This window comes from Oncorhynchus kisutch, unplaced genomic scaffold (genome assembly GCF_002021735.2).
Source record: "Oncorhynchus kisutch isolate 150728-3 unplaced genomic scaffold, Okis_V2 scaffold1580, whole genome shotgun sequence".
Lineage (NCBI taxonomy): Eukaryota > Metazoa > Chordata > Actinopteri > Salmoniformes > Salmonidae > Oncorhynchus > Oncorhynchus kisutch.
In genome coordinates, this window is record NW_022263525.1 from 33865 (window position 1) to 51490 (window position 17626).

The 17626-nt window shown below is 46.4% G+C and overlaps 1 protein-coding gene across 3 annotated transcripts in view; it reads left to right on the forward strand.

The window, feature by feature from the left end:
• Window positions 1–15733, forward strand: part of LOC109888296 (G-protein coupled receptor family C group 5 member B) — a 34344-nt gene extending 18611 nt beyond the window's left edge. For 2 of the 3 annotated variants that reach the window (XM_031818738.1, XM_031818737.1), the window contains exons 2-4: window positions 12464–13492; window positions 13811–13938; window positions 15633–15731. In XM_031818738.1, the coding sequence (XP_031674598.1) occupies window positions 12466–13492; window positions 13811–13938; window positions 15633–15677 (1200 nt within the window). In that variant the 5' untranslated portion in view covers window positions 12464–12465 and the 3' untranslated portion in view covers window positions 15678–15731. Of the gene's footprint in view, window positions 1–12463; window positions 13493–13810; window positions 13939–15632 lie in introns of all 3 variants that reach the window. The other variant, XM_031818739.1, reaches the window with a different exon arrangement.
• Window positions 15734–17626: the final 1893 nt, after the last annotated feature.

Genomic DNA, 17626 nt, shown 5'->3' on the forward strand with positions numbered 1-17626 from the left:
TGTAGAGAGGGGACAGAGGGGGGAAAAGACAGCTATAGAGAGGGGACAGAGAGGGAAATAGACAGCTATAGAGAGGGGACAGAGAGAGGGAAATAGACAGCTATAGAGAGGGGACAGAGAGAGGGAAATAGACAGCTATAGAGAGGGGACAGAGAGGGAAATAGACAGCTATAGAGAGGGACAGAGAGAGGGAAATAGACAGCTATAGAGAGGGGACAGAGAGGGAAATAGACAGCTATAGAGAGGGGACAGAGAGGGAAATAGACAGCTATAGAGAGGGGACAGAGAGGGAACTAGACAGATAGAGAGGGGGCAGAGAGGGAAATAGACAGATATAGAGAGGGGACAGAGAGGGAAATAGACAGCTATAGAGAGGGGACAGAGAGGGAAATAGACAGCTATAGAGAGGGGACAGAGAGGGAAATAGACAGCTATAGAGAGGGGACAGAGAGGGAACTAGACAGATAGAGAGGGGGCAGAGAGGGAAATAGACAGATATAGAGAGGGGACAGAGAGGGAAATAGACAGCTATAGAGAGGGGACAGAGAGGGAAATAGACAGCTATAGAGAGGGGACAGAGAGGGAAATAGACAGATATAGAGAGGGGACAGAGAGGGAACTAGACAGATAGAGAGGGGGCAGAGAGGGAAATAGACAGATATAGAGAGGGGACAGAGAGGGAAATAGACAGCTATAGAGAGGGGACAGAGAGGGAAATAGACAGATATAGAGAGGGGACAGAGAGGGAAATAGACAGATATAGAGAGGGGACAGAGAGGGAAATAGACAGATATAGAGAGGGAGCAGAGAGGGAAATAGATGGATATAGAGAGGGAGCAGAGAGAGGGAAATAGACAGATATAGAGCGGGAAATAGACAGATATAGAGAGGGGACAGAGAGGGAAATAGATGGATATAGAGAGGGAGCAGAGAGAGATAAATAGACAGATAGAGAGGGGGCAGAGAGGGAAATAGACAGATATAGAGAGGGGACAGAGAGGGTAATAGACAGATATAGAGAGGGGACAGAGAGGGAAATAGACGATATAGAGAGGGGACAGAGAGATAAAAGGGATGAAGACAAGTTTTTTTCTGCTATGGAGGAAGGAAGGCTGCTCTACTTCACATTACTCATATGAGGGAGGGAGGGAGGGAGGGAGGGAGGGAGGGAGGGAGGGAGGGAGGGAGGGAGGGAGGGAGGGAGGGAGGGAGGGAGGGAGGGAGGGAGGGAGAGTGTTTGGGTGGTTGTCTCTGTCAGTACTCTGTGTACCATCTCCAGCCTGTCAGACAGTCCCCCTACACAGAGTGGAAGCCATCTGTGCCAGATTGAGTGAGTAAGTAAGTAAGTGTGGGAATGAGTGAGTGAACGGACAAGAGAGGGACTGAGTGTGGAGGTGAGTGAGGGACTGAGAAAGTGAGAGAGGAAGTGACTGAAAGACTGATTGTATAGATGATTGGTTGAGCGGGTAAATTAATGAATGAATTGATAGATGGATGGATGAATGGATGAATTGATAGATGGATGGATGACTGGAGTGAGCATGGTGATGTAGCACTCTTGATCTCTCTCCAGTACTGTGTGTGTGTTGAAACTCAGCGTCACTACCTGTCTGTTACTATATGTTCTGAGTCTGTACTCCACACTGCAGCCTCACAATGTAGTTTTCATTCCCTGTCACAAAGCAGAGCCAGAGAGAGAGGGAGAGGAAACAGCAGTCTGCATGGTTGTGTGGGGATGAGTGAACCCCCTCTGTCCTGTCCTCCCTCTCTCGCTCCTGTCTTTTCAGAGATGGGGCGTAACCATGGTTATCAGGGGCTCTGCCAGAACAAAACATTGTGTGAGGATTGAACACAACACCCAGAGCTGTCTGTGTGTCCTTACATCCGTATGTGTGTGTGTGTGTATGTGTGTGTGTGTGTGTGTGTGTGTGTGTGTGTGTGTGTGTGTGTGTGTGTGTGTGTGTGTGTGTGTGTGTGTGTGTGTGTGTGTGTGTGTGTGTGTGTGAATAGAGCTAACGCCATGCTTAGTTGACTCATCCTTGTGGAAGCGCTGATTGCTGTTAATGTAAACCAGTGGTAACCAGCGGTGGAAAATAAAGGGCTTTAAGGTTTCACCTGTACTCTCTGAGCCCTGGGCATACTTGGCAAATCACAATGCACCAAACTCGTAAACAAGTCCTGTGTTTTTAAAAATGCAAAAATAGCATTGCTTAAATAATGACTGTGAACCCTCTTGAGACATTCGCCCAGCTAACACAGAACATTCCCACAACCAACATATTTTTATCCAAAATGTTCTGAGAACTAACATTTCTGATTGGATTGCCTCTTGGGACATTAGCCCAGCTAACATAGAACATTCCCACAGCCTAAAAACAATGTTCCCTGAATGTTTTGGGAACCAAAATGTGTGAGCTGGAGAACTACTAGATGGATATAGAGAGGGGCAGAGAGAGGGAAATAGACAGATATAGAGAGGGGCAGAGAGAGATAAATAGACAGATAGAGAGGGGGCAGAGAGGGAAATAGACAGATATAGAGAGGGGACAGAGGGGGAAATAGAAAGATGTAGAGGGGGAAATAGACGTAGACAGATGTAGAGAGGGGACAGAGGGGGAAAAAGACAGATGTAGAGAGGGGACAGAGAGGCCTACACAATGGCAAACATATGGGCTGTTGTTGCCCAGACACTCAGGGCTACAGGTCAGGTGCCCACTGATCTAGCAATTCCTCACCCTCCTAATGGTTAAGATCAGGATTGGAGGTTAGGTAATCTGATCCTAGATCTGTGGTTAAGGTGCAACTTGTATTTCAAGCCAATCAGTCAGAGCTGCAGGTCGGGTGTCAAGGCATGACTTCTCACCCCTGACCCCAGTGACCCCTGTGGGCCTTGAGCCCAGGATTTACCTCAAGCACGCCTCCTGTCCCTCACACACACTCGACCTTGGTTTGAAACGTGTCTGTCTGCAAGAGAGGGCTCAAGGTAGAAGTATCCCCAGACCCCACTCCTAACCTTAACCCAGCTCCCACTCCTAACCTTAACCCAGCTCCCACTCCTAACCTTAACCCAGCTCCCACTCCTAACCTTAACCCAGCTCCCACTCCTAACCTTAACCCAGCTCCCACTCCTAACCTTAACCCAGCTCCCACTCCTAACCTTAACCCAGCTCCCACTCCTAACCTTAACCCAGCTCCCACTCCTAACCTTAACCCAGCTCCCACTCCAAACCTTAACCCAGCTCCCACTCCTAACCTTAACCCAGCTCCCACTCCTAACATTAACCCAGCTCCCACTCCTAACCTTAACCCAGCTCCCACTCCTAACCTTAACCCAGCTCCCACTCCTAACCTTAACCCAGCTCCCACTCCTAACCTTAACCCAGCTCCCACTCCTAACCTCAACCAATTGATGAACGATAACATTGACCATGAATGGGTGGTTAGGAACAACTTCTACCTACAGGTAACTTCCAAAGAAAGGAAACACCAACATAAAGTGTTTTAATAAGGCCACCATGAGAACTTCAATGCACCTTGGCATAGATTATACAAGTGTCTGGAACTATTGGAGGGATGCGACACCATTTCACGAGAAATTCCATCATTTGGTGTTTTGTTGATTGTGGTGGAAAATGCTGTCAAGCGCCTCTCCAGAATCTCCCATTAGTGTAAATCAAATAAGTACTAGAATGAATCTAGTCTTGAAAGCACAAGCTACAGCTAGCTAGCACTGCAGTGCATTCAATGTGGTCAGTAGTTGACTCAAATAGAGAGAAAGACAATAGTTTTGAACAAATTTATTTATTTAAAAATTAAGGAGAAGCAGCAGAGAGAGAGATAGCTATATTTTGTATTTTTTTTCACTTAGCTAGCTAATTTAGCCTACTCAAACACCGGGCTCAAAGATAGGAATGCTATTTATGTTAGCTAGCTGGCTAAGGCTATCCAACATAGGAACTCATCCAAGTCAAGATAAGCTTTCGGTTGTATTAATTTATTGCCACCAGGGCCCGTCGGTGTAACTGCTAAACTTCTTGTTGGACACTGTACTGCATGATTGTAGCGGGTTTACTAACATGTTAGCTCTTGTAGCTATGTTGCCTACGATGTTAGCTAATATGGTAACATATGGTATGAAGGTTTAGCTTGGAAAGATTTTTCCGCCTGGCCACAGACAGCTGACGGGTTGTGCACTGAAGTGCACAAGCGAAGGGATAAGGTGAGAGGAGGAGAACGTGTTGATGCGAGAAGGAATTATACAACAACAAGCAAGTGATGTTGCTGTTTGTATGTGGCTGCTATAAAGGTGAACTGTGTGATCAGGGGTGTATTAATTCCGCCGATTCTGTTGAAAAACATTTCTTAAATGGAAGAAAACGGAATGAAATGAGGATAAAGCTACTGGAATTTGTCCAATAGAAACTCTTGTTGGCAACTGTTTGGACGAATGATTCCCCCCTTATCAGCTAGATGCAGGAAAGAGCGCGCAAGGTGGTATTGAATGTGTCACTGTCTGTCACCTTGATTACTCCAATTTGTCTATCAACCTGTGCATCTAAATTGTACATTTTCATTCATAGGCTAGGATGTAGCAACCTCATGATGGGTATAGGGAAAATGTGAGTTATGTAGGCTAGTAGCCTAAAGTTATTGCTGTTACATTGAGCTGGGTGAATAGAATATGAATGACAGTCATCCAATATACTGTAATATAAATAAGTCCAATAAATTGTCCTCCCTAATCATAAATGGCACCGACTGCCACTGATGTAAATATTATATTACTGTCTATTAATGGCACCTAGAAGCAGATATAGCATAGCACAGATATAGCATAGCTCAGATATAGCATAGAACAGATATAGCATAGCTCAGATATAGCATAGAACAGATATAGCATAGCTCAGATATAGCATAGCTCAGATATAGCATAGCTCAGATATAGCATAGAACAGATATAGCATAGCTCAGATATAGCATAGAACAGATATAGCATAGCTCAGATCTAGTATAGAACAGATATAGCATAGCTCAGGTATAGCATAGAACAGATATAGCATAGCTCAGATATAGCATAGCTCAGATATAGCATAGCTCAGATATAGCATAGCACAGATATAGCATAGCTCAGATATAGCATAGAACAGATATAGCATAGCTTAGATATAGCATAGCTCAGATATAGCATAGAACAGATATAGCATAGCTCAGATATAGAATAGAACAGATATAGCATAGCTCAGATCTAGTATAGAACAGATATAGCATAGAACAGATATAGCATAGCTCAGATATAGCATAGAACAGATATAGCATAGCTCAGATATAGCATAGCTCAGATATAGCATAGAACAGATATAGCATAGCTCAGATATAGCATAGAACAGATATAGCATAGCTCAGATCTAGTATAGAACAGATATAGCATAGCTCAGATATAGCATAGCTCAGATATAGCATAGCTCAGATATAGCATAGAACAGATATAGCATAGCTCAGATATAGCACAGCACAGATAAAGACAGTGGCTGGAAGCCTTGCTGCACCAGATATCCTCGACACACTCATAAAGCTGTCTGTAATCTGAATTAGTCTAAGCTGCCTTGGAGCGAACCCACACCCTGATGGAGGGGTTTAATGCCAACATTCATGAATCCAAAATGGTGTATTTTTCTCTTTTGGATCCCACCACCACTATCAGCGACCCCAGGTTATTTCCATGAGCCAGACCTAATTAAGGCTAACCACAGGGCTTTTCCCATTACTGAGCCTAACCAAACTGCACTAAGCTGGGTTGTGTACACATCCAACATTCTGTAGTTGCAGGAACCATGCTAACAATGCAATGTGCAAAGACAATATTTCAGCCAGTCAGTTTGGTTTGGGTGGACATGATAGTGTGAACAGAGTGAAAGGGTTGTGTAGGGTCTGTGTTGTTATGTTAGCCAACACAGTTTGGTTTGGGTGGGCATGATAGTGTGAACAGAGTGAAAGGGTTGTGTAGGGTCTGTGTTGTTATGTTAGCCAACACAGTTTGGTTTGGGTGGGCATGATAGTGTGAACAGAGTGAAAGGGTTGTGTAGGGTCTGTGTTGTTATGTTAGCCAACACAGTTTGGTTTGGGTGGGCATGATAGTGTGAACAGAGTGAAAGGGTTGTGTAGGGTCTGTGTTGTTATGTTAGCCAACACAGTTTGGTTTGGGTGGACATGATAGTGTGAACAGGGTGAAAGGGTTGTGTAGGGTCTGTGTTGTATGTTAGCCAACACAGTTTGGTTTGGGTGGGCATGATAGTGTGAACAGAGTGAAAGGGTTGTGTAGGGTCTGTGTTGTTATGTTAGCCAACACAGTTTGGTTTGGGTGGGCATGATAGTGTGAACAGAGTGAAAGGGTTGTGTAGGGTCTGTGTTGTTATGTTAGCCAACACAGTTTGGTTTGGGTGGGCATGATAGTGTGAACAGAGTGAAAGGGTTGTGTAGGGTCTGTGTTGTTATGTTAGCCAACACAGTTTGGTTTGGGTGGACATGATAGTGTGAACAGGGTGAAAGGGTTGTGTAGGGTCTGTGTTGTATGTTAGCCAACACAGTTTGGTTTGGGTGGGCATGATAGTGTGAACAGAGTGAAAGGGTTGTGTAGGGTCTGTGTTGTTATGTTAGCCAACACAGTTTGGTTTGGGTGGGCATGATAGTGTGAACAGAGTGAAAGGGTTGTGTAGGGTCTGTGTTGTTATGTTAGCCAGTCAGTTTGGTTTGGGTGGGCATGATAGTGTGAACAGAGTGAAAGGGTTGTGTAGGGTCTGTGTTGTTATGTTAGCCAACACAGTTTGGTTTGGGTGGGCATGATAGTGTGAACAGAGTGAAAGGGTTGTGTAGGGTCTGTGTTGTTATGTTAGCCAGTCAGTTTGGTTTGGGTGTGCATGATAGTGTGAACAGGGTGAAAGGGTTGTGTAGGGTCTGTGTTGTTATGTTAGCCAGTCAGTTTGGTTTGGGTGTGCATGATAGTGTGAACAGGGTGAAAGGGTTGTGTAGGGTCTGTGTTGTTATGTTAGCCAACACAGTTTGGTTTGGGTGGACATGATAGTGTGAACAGAGTGAAAGGGTTGTGTAGGGTCTGTGTTGTTATGTTAGCCAACACAGTTTGGTTTGGGTGGGCATGATAGTGTGAACAGAGTGAAAGGGTTGTGTAGGGTCTGTGTTGTTATGTTAGCCAACACAGTTTGGTTTGGGTGGACATGATAGTGTGAACAGAGTGAAAGGGTTGTGTAGGGTCTGTGTTGTTATGTTAGCCAACACAGTTTGGTTTGGGTGGACATGATAGTGTGAACAGAGTGAAAGGGTTGTGTAGGGTCTGTGTTGTTATGTTAGCCAACACAGTTTGGTTTGGGTGGGCATGATAGTGTGAACAGAGTGAAAGGGTTGTGTAGGGTCTGTGTTGTTATGTTAGCCAACACAGTTTGGTTTGGGTGGACATGATAGTGTGAACAGGGTGAAAGGGTTGTGTAGGGTCTGTGTTGTTATGTTAGCCAACACAGTTTGGTTTGGGTGGGCATGATAGTGTGAACAGGGTGAAAGGGTTGTGTAGGGTCTGTGTTGTTATGTTAGCCAACACAGTTTGGTTTGGGTGGACATGATAGTGTGAACAGAGTGAAAGGGTTGTGTAGGGTCTGTGTTGTTATGTTAGCCAACACAGTTTGGTTTGGGTGGACATGATAGTGTGAACAGAGTGAAAGGGTTGTGTAGGGTCTGTGTTGTTATGTTAGCCAACACAGTTTGGTTTGGGTGGGCATGATAGTGTGAACAGAGTGAAAGGGTTGTGTAGGGTCTGTGTTGTTATGTTAGCCAACACAGTTTGGTTTGGGTGGACATGATAGTGTGAACAGGGTGAAAGGGTTGTGTAGGGTCTGTGTTGTTATGTTAGCCAACACAGTTTGGTTTGGGTGGGCATGATAGTGTGAACAGGGTGAAAGGGTTGTGTAGGGTCTGTGTTGTTATGTTAGCCAACACAGTTTGGTTTGGGTGGGCATGATAGTGTGAACAGAGTGAAAGGGTTGTGTAGGGTCTGTGTTGTATTTGTGTGGTTGTGTGTGTTAGAGTGACGCGTGGTGATGGTTTAAAATGAATGCAGTGCTATTGACTGTATGAGGCAGATAGGGAAGTATGTCTGAAAGGTCAGTGTGTGATGTGTCGTGAAGGGAACGGACAGATGTTGTTGACTGTTACTAGGCTGGTTTAAAAACAGGCTGGTGTGTCAGTGTGAATGTGTGTGTGTGTGTTTGTGAGTTTAGATACAGCCTTACATACTGATCCTACAGTGTGTTCGTTGTCTCTTTAGAGACTTATGAGGGATCGTCTTGTGTGTATTTGTTTTGTTTATGTGTGTTTGTTTTGTTAGGATGGGATAGGATAGGATGGGATAGGATAGGATGGGATAGGATAGGTTAGGATGGGATAGGATAGGATGGGATAGGGTAGGATGGGATAGGATAGGATAGGATAGGATAGGATGGGATAGGGTAGGATGGGATAGGATAGGTTAGGATGGGATAGGATAGGATGGGATAGGGTAGGATGGGATAGGGTAGGATGGGATAGGGTAGGATAGGATAGGATAGGATAGGATAGGATGGGATGGGATAGGGTAGGGTGGGATAGGATAGGTTAGGATGGGATAGGATAGGATGGGATAGGGTAGGATGGGATAGGGTAGGATGGGATAGGGTAGGATGGGACGGGATAGGGTAGATAAGGATAAAATGGGATTGGATAGGATGGGGTAGGGTAGGATGGGGTAGGGTAGGATGGGATAGGATAGGATGGGATAGGGTAGGATGGGATAGGGTAGGATGGGATAGGGTAGGATGGGATAGGATAGGATGGGATAGGGTAGGATGGGATAGGGTAGGATGGGATAGGGTAGGATGGGATGGGGTAGGGTAGGATAGGATAGGGTAGGATGGGATAGGATAGGATGGGATAGGGTAGGATGGGATAGGGTAGGATGGGATAGGGTAGGATGGACGGGATAGGGTAGATAAGGATAAAATGGGATTGGATAGGATGGGGTAGGGTAGGATGGGATAGGGTAGGATGGGATAGGATGGGATAGGGTAGGATGGGATAGGGTAGATAAGGATAAAATGGGATTGGATAGGATGGGGTAGGGTAGGATGGGATAGGATAGGATGGGATAGGGTAGGATGGGATAGGGTAGGATGGGACGGGATAGGGTAGATAAGGATAAAATGGGATTGGATAAGATGGGGTAGGGTAGGATGAGATAGGATGGGATAGGAGGATGGGATGGGATGGGATAGGGTAGGATAGGAGGATGGGATGGGATAGGGTAGGATGAGATAGGATGGGATAGGAGGATGGGATGGGATAGGGTAGGATGGGATAGGAGGATGGGATGGGATGGGATAGGGTAGGATGAGATAGGATAGGATGGAAAGGGATAGGGAAGATTAGGATAAAATGGGATTGGAGAGAATGGGATGGGATAGGATAGAATGAGATAGGATAGATAGGATAGAATGGGATAGGATGGGATGGGATAGGATAGAATGGGATAGGATGGGATAGGATGGGATAGGATAGAATGGGATAGGATGGGATGGGATAGGATAGAATGGGATGGGATAGGATAGAATGGGATAGGATGGGATGGGATAGGATAGAATGGGATAGGATAGAATGGGATAGGATAGAATGGGATAGGATAGAATGGGATAGGATAGAATGGGATAGGATAGAATAGGATAGAATGGGATGGGATAGAATGGGATAGGATAGAATGGGATAGGATGGGATAGGATAGAATGGGATGGGATAGGATAGAATGGGATAGGATGGGATGGGATAGGATAGAATGGGATAGGATGGGATGGGATAGGATATAATGGGATAGGATAGAATAGGATAGAATGGGATGGGATAGGATAGAATGGGATAGGATGGGATGGGATAGGATGGGATGGGATAGGATAGAATGGGATAGGATAGAATGGGATAGGATGGGATGGGATAGGATAGAATGGGATAGGATAGAATGGGATAGGATAGAATAGGATAGAATGGGATGGGATAGAATGGGATAGGATAGAATGGGATAGGATGGGATGGGATGGGATAGAATGGGATAGGATAGGATAGAATGGGATAGGATGGGATGGGATAGGATAGAATGAGATAGGATAGGATAGAATGGGATAGGATGGGATGGGATAGGATAGAATAGGATAGGATAGAATGGGATAGGATAGAATAGGATAGAATGGGATAGGATAGAATGGGATAGGATGGGATAGGATAGGATAGAATGGGATGGGATAGGATGGGATAGGATGGGATGGGATAGGATAGAATGGGATAGGATAGAATAGGATAGAATGGGATGGGATAGGATAGAATGGGATAGGATGGGATGGGATAGGATAGAATGGGATAGGATAGGATAGAATGGGATAGGATAGAATGGGATAGGATGGGATGGGATAGGATAGAATGGGATAGGATAGAATGGGATAGGATAGAATAGGATAGAATGGGATAGAATGGGATAGGATGGGATAGGATAGAATGGGATGGGATAGGATAGAATGGGATAGGATGGGATAGGATAGAATGGGATAGGATAGAATAGGATAGAATGGGATGGGATAGGATAGAATGGGATAGGATAGGATGGGATGGGATAGGATAGAATGGGATAGGATAGAATGGGATAGGATGGGATGGGATGGGATAGGATAGAATGGGATAGGATAGAATGGGATAGGATAGAATGGGATAGGATAGAATAGGATAGAATGGTATGGGATAGAATGGGATAGGATAGAATGGGATAGGATGGGATAGAATGGGATAGGATAGGATAGAATGGGATGGGATAGAATGGGATGGGATAGAATGGGATAGGATAGAATGGGATGGGATAGAATGGGATGGGATAGAATGGGATAGGATAGAATGGGATGGGATAGAATGGGATAGGATAGAATGGGATAGGATAGAATGGGATAGGATAGAATGGGATAGGATGGGATAGGATAGAATGGGATAGGATAGAATGGGATAGGATGGGATAGGATAGAATGGGATAGGATAGAATGGGATGGGATAGAATGGGATAGGATAGAATGGGATGGGATAGAATGGGATAGGATAGAATGGATAGGATAGGATGGGATAGGATGGGATTGGATAGAATGGGATACGATAGAATGGGATAGGATAGAATGGGATAGGATAGAATGGGATAGGATAGAATGGGATAGGATGGGATAGGATAGAATGGGATAGGATAGAATGGGATAGGATGGGATAGGATAGAATGGGATAGGGAGTTAATGTGATGGAGAAACAGACAGTCACTGTGAGGTGATATTGATTTCCTCAGTTGCCCTACTCTGGCTGTCAGTGCTTTCTGAAGATCTTCACTTTAATTGTGTGTGTGTGTTTTACCTATGCAATATGCCTCGTCTCAGTGTCTTACCTAAACAACATGATGCTGTCAGCTCCTCTGTCTGGACAGGAGGATCCCTGTTCTTCTATTCCTGATATATATATGATCCTGTGGAGGCTGGTGGGAGGAGCTACAGGAGGCTCATTGTAATGGCTGGAATGGAGGCAATGGAACGGAGTCAAACACATCTAACATATAGAAACCACGTGCTTCTACACCTGTATTGCTGCTGTTTGGGGTTTAGGCTGCGTTTCTGTACAGCACTTTGTGACATCGGCTGATGTAACTACATTTGATATGAAATTTGATTGATGTTTGACTCTGTTCCATTAATTCCATTCTAGCCATTACATTGAGCCTGACCTTCTATAGCTCCTCCCACCAGCCTCCACTGATATGATTCTACATGCCTTCCCGTGTCCGCTCAGACAGTGAGCAGTGTTTTCTCTGAGTATGACTCTGTCTGTGGATACTGATGTTATAAAGACTACTAGTAACTCAATGTTCATTTCAAGTACATTTCCAACCTCCGACTCTCAGCTTCATGGTAAAACCATATGAATGGTTTGTTTACTTGAATGCTCTTGTTCTGGAAATATCTAGTTAATGCTCATCATTCTGTGTGTGTCTATATGCATTTGTGTGGGTGTGTGTGCATGCATGCATTGGTGTAGTCAGTGTATGTATGTTGAAGCTATCAGTGTGTGATGTTGGTAAGGAGCCTCTTGGCTGTGTGTTGACCTCTGGCCATTTACAGGATGGAAGGAGAGAATCACTGTGCTCCTGTTGTTGCGGATACAGGAAGTGTGGGTGTGGGTGTGTGTGCCGTTGGATAACGCTTCCATGTACATACACTGTCACTCACACAGTGATCACTTGTTTCATAAAAAAACACAGCCAGATTTACAGTAGACGATTTACTTGTCACATTTTGTTTCACTTGTCACATTTTGATCCAGAAATGACTGTTTCTCTACCCTCTCTCCTCCCTCCTCCTCTTAGAGATGGCGTTCTTCCCTGTCCTCCTCCTCCTCCTCTCCGTGGTCCAGCGTGGTTCCTCCCAGGACCCTGATGAGGACACGTTGGCAGTGCCCCGGGGGTGTGGCTGGGGCCTGGTGCGCCCCTACACCCTCCTCTGCGACCTGGACTCTGTTTGGGGCGTGGCGGTCGAATCTGCAGCGGCCGGCGGCGCCCTGGCTGCCATTTTACTGGGCCTGATCATCCTCTGCAGACTACATCATGTGAGCGAGGCGGAGAAGCGCAGCGGCGTGGGACCCATTCTCCTCCTGCTCCTGGGCATCCTGGGCCTGTTCGGCCTCAGTTTCGCCTACCTCATCGAGCGTGACGAACAGCTGTGTCTTCTGCGCCGTGCCCTCTGGGGCCTGCTCTTTGCCCTGTGCTTCTCCTGTCTGCTGGTGCAGGGTGTGCGGCTCCGGAGGTTGGGCAGCGAGCGCCGGAGCCCGGGGGGCTGCACTCTGACCGGCCTGGCACTGGGGCTGAGCGCCGTTCAAGGGATCATCGCCGCCGAGTGGCTCCTGCTCACGGTGCTCAGGGAGGGCAGAGCGGCCTGCCAGTACCTGCCTCTGGACTTCTCCTTAGCCTGTAGCTATGTGCTTGCGCTACTGCTAGCCGCGCTGGGGGCGGCCTCCTTCGCTCTCTGTGGGAAGACCCGGCAGTGGCGCTGTAACGCGGTCTGGCTCCTCTCCGCCTGTCTGTTGTCCCTCCTCCTCTGGGTTGCCTGGGTGGGCTTCTATCTCTACGGTAACGCCTGGCTGGGGCGGTCCCCGGACTGGGACGATCCAGCATTGGCGATAGCACTGGTGGCACAGGGTTGGCTCCTCCTCCTGTTCCACGCCGTGCCCGAGGCACACTCCTGTCTCTGCTCCCCGCCACAACCCTCTGCCCCTGACTATTTTGACACGTCCCAGGCTCCGTCCCGCATGAGGGAGACCAGCTTCGACGAGGACATCCCCCTCTCACACAGGCAGTTTCCAGAGAACCAGGGCTACGGCTTTGACGAAAACACTGCAGGTAACAAGAGACTGACTTTCAAAATGTAAAATTCATGCTTTCAAGCTCAGTACAGCGCTACTGAGGTTTTACATGCATGTTTCTGTGTATGGGGTTGGATGTAGGACATAGTGACATAGTGATATTACCATACTGGGTTAAAAAGAGCAGTGGTTCTTGTCGTGGTACAAACAGTACCTGTACAGCATGTGTGTTAAAAGTGTGTGTTAAAAGTACAGATTAGTCATCTGTTCCTGTGTCGATCTTAATGTAGAATGGATGAATGAATGTGTTTGCAGAAGAGAATAAGAGAATATCGTTGTTCCTCTGCTGTGCCAGGTCTGAGGAGTGCAGGTCATCATAATGGTAACACAGCGCCCAGACCCAGTGCCCCCTTCCGCAGCAACGTGTACCAGCCCACTGAGATGACCATGATCCTGAATGGGGGAGCGGTGAGTTCTCATATTGTACGTTTACACATCCGACCACGCTGCACATCCATTCACAACCTCTATTCAAACTCGGATTATGATCCTGAGCAAGAAAGCAGTGTAGACACTTACACATATATAGAAACATACTCTCACTCACCTGGGCAGTGAGCACACACACATTTACACCCACGTTTACACCCCTGTCACACGCTACCATTCACAGGTATACAAACTCAAATGATTATTCTGCGCAAGAATGTGTGTGCGTGCGTGTGTGTGTGCGTGCGTGCGTGCGTGTGTGTGTGCGCGAATGAGGGAGTGGGTTCCCTGGGCTGCAGACTAGAGCCATCTCTCCAGTGTGAGTGATGCAGCTGTGTCCCTGGCCCAGTCACGCCCTTTATAGCCCCAGGATGGTTGGGTGAGCTCCCTAGCGCATGTGACTAACCTCCAATCACCTCGCTATAAATAAACATTGCTGACCTGGCAGAGTCTGGAGCCACGCGTCCAGAAATCGCTGAGCCAACTTTCAGCTTACGTTCTGGGAACGTTTTAAAATGGCTCCCTCCCAGTCTCTGCTCTGACACCTGCCAGTACAGAATCTGGAACTAGAAAACAGCCAGAAATCACTGAGCCACCGCCCAGCTAAAGCTCTGGGAACGTTTACCTGTGAACCAAATGGTCTCCCTCCTAGTATTATGCTCATAGACCTGCCACCTACATCAGAGTGGTATTAATGTACTTTAGTAGGTAGTAGGGAAAGGAGGGGAGTTCTGGAAATGATGCTCTCTCCTGCATAAAGAGCAGGATTAGCTGTTGAGACTGAATCGAGATAAAAAAGGGAGAGAGGAGGAAGAGAGGAGGAAGAGAGGAGGAAGAGAGAGGGGGAAGAGAGGAGGAAGAGAGAGGGGAAGAGAGAGGAGGAAGAGAGAGGGGGAAGAGAGGAGGAAGAGAGAGGGGAAGAGAGAGGAGGAAGAGAGGAGGAAGAGAGAGGGGAAGAGAGAAGAGGAAGAGAGAGGGGAAGAGAGGGGAAGAGAGAGTTGGAAGAGAGAGGGGAAGAGGGAGGAGGAAGAGAGAGGGGGAAGAGAGAGGGGAAGAGAGAGGAGGAAGAGAGAGGGGAAGAGAGAGGAGGAAGAGAGAGGGGAAGAGAGAGGAGGAAGAGAGAGGGGAAGCGAGAGGAGGAAGAGAGAGGGGAAGAGAGAAGAGGAAGAGAGAGGGGAAGAGAGGGGAAGAGAGAGGAGGAAGAGAGAAGGGGAAGAGAGAGGGGAAGAGAGAGGGAAGAGATAGGGGGAAGAGAGAGGGGAAGAGAGAGAGGAAGAGAGAGGGGGAAGAGAGAGGGGAAGAGAGAGGAAGAGAGGTGGAAGAGAGAGGGGAAGAGGGAGGAGGAAGAGAGAGGGGAAGAGAGAGAGGAAGAGAGAGGGGAAGAGGGAGGAGGAAGAGAGAAGGGGAAGAGGGAGGAGGAAGAGAGAGGGGAAGAGAGAGGGGAAGAGAGAGAGGAAGAGAGAGAGGAAGAGAGAGAGGAAGAGAGAAGGGAAGAGGAAGATAAAGAGGAAAGAAGGGTTTTGAAGATGTGATACAGGCAACATTCAAAATGTAACCTCTTATCAGGAACGTGTGGTGTGGTGTGTGTGCGGTGTGTGTGTGTGTTTACATAGGTGTCTCTCAATTTCAAACACTGTATATTACCAAACTGACGTCCCATTTCTTTCTCCCTCTCCTCCCTTTCACAGGTCCCCTCCGCACCCCCGACCTATACGGGGCGGCAGCTGTGGTGAAGGACAGAGATGAAGAAGAAGAGGAAGGAAGAATGGGGTGATGAGAAGGGATGAAGGGTCCTTGGACAGAGGAATAACCCAGAGAGGATAACTATAACATGGACACCATCAGGACCCCCCCCCCCCCCCCGTATGGGGACAGACAGTTTAAACAGATACTTACTGAGGGCTTACACACACCACCCACCTGTGTTAATCAAATACACTAACCAACCACTGAATGAGTGTGACTGAGGGGGGAGAGCAGGTATGGAGGACAGATCAAAACATTACAGGTAGTTTTGAAGTTAAATCACTGTAGGAGATATTCAACTTAAAAACAATCCTATTTTGGTTGCAAATGCTGTGGAGGTTTGAAATGTTGACTGTCAGGTTTCTTTTGTATGAGTCAAGTTTACTCCCACGAGACTACTAAGCCACTGGTATAACTTCTGAAAAACTGTGAAACCTTTCTCCCTTTTGAGATATTTGCTCTGTTTTTGTTTATTTTGGGAGAAACTCTTCTAAAGCAGAATGTTTTGCTCTGTTCTCCATCCTCCTGTAGGTACGGTACCTTACAGCCCTGTACCTCACCACAGCCCATCACACAATAGAATAAACACACGGACAAGTATGGCTAAACTCCAACCTCTCTAGCCAGTGTTCTGTCCTCCATCCTCCTGTAGGTACGGTACCTTACGGCCCTGTACCGCACCACAGCCCATCACACAATAGAATAACACACGGACAAGTATGGCTTAAACTCCAACCTCTCTAGCCAGTGTGTGCCTACAGGTAACTGCCAAAATAAAGGAACACCAACATAAAGTGTCTTAATAGGGTGTTAGGCCACCATGAGAACAGCTTCACTGCACCTTGACATAGATTCTACAAGTGTCTGGAACTCTGTTGGAGGCAGGCGACACCATTCTTCTATGAGAAATTGATGGTTGGTGGAAACACTATCTCAGGCACCGCTCCAGAATCTCCCATTGGTTTTCAATTGGGTTGAGATCTGGTGACTGAGACAGACGTGGCATATGGTTTACAATCGTTTTCATGCTCATCAACCATTCAGTGACCACTCGTGCCCTGTGGATGGGGGAATGATCATCCTAAGGGGGATAGTTATGGTAGCCAAAATAATGGCCTGCTCAGCATTTTTATACCTGACTCAAAGAATGATGTGGATGTTTAATTGCTTAATTAACTCAGGAACCACACCTGTGTAGAAGCACCTGCTTCTTTAATATCTAATTTTAGGATGGGCATTTGAAATAATTTCACTATTCGAATAAATCATGATTTTTTGTGGGAGATATCTGGAATAGTCGAGTGTTTAAACTTGGGAATTAGATTGCTGTGCAGCCTGTGCTACTTGCGTCCCGCTTGCTTGCGTGTGTGATTGGCAGGTGCCAGTGAGTTTTTACGAGAGAGAGAGAGAGAGTAGCCATACAGACCTAATTAAACAAATTTGTAGATTCCATAGGTTATCTATCATCCCATCTGGTAGTGCCTGTCTTGTATGCATCAAATCAATCTAAAGAAGCTAGCTATGTTAGCCAGCTATATTAGCCAGCTAGCTAGCTACCTAGGCTAAACGTACTTAAGGTTATTTTGCTGTGCTTCCCGCCTTGTGTCTACAACAACTCCATTCAGATTAAACAACAACTTACCTGATGGTTTCTGGTAGTTGTAGCCTACTCCTCTCATTTAACTGACTAAATTCTGTCATTTTAATTCCATTTTGCATTGATTAGAGATCTCCCACGTTGCTTACTTACACACAGAGCCACTGAGTGTAGACGGTGCCACTTTTGATTGGCCGACAGTATCACACACGTGAACCCGTGTAGGCTACTATGGATGTACTTTATGTCATAAAAAACTACATTCAAAGATAGTTTATTGAATTAAAATGTTCAAATGTCATGGCATATCCCTTGTGTGTAGCATTGTCTCATAATAAT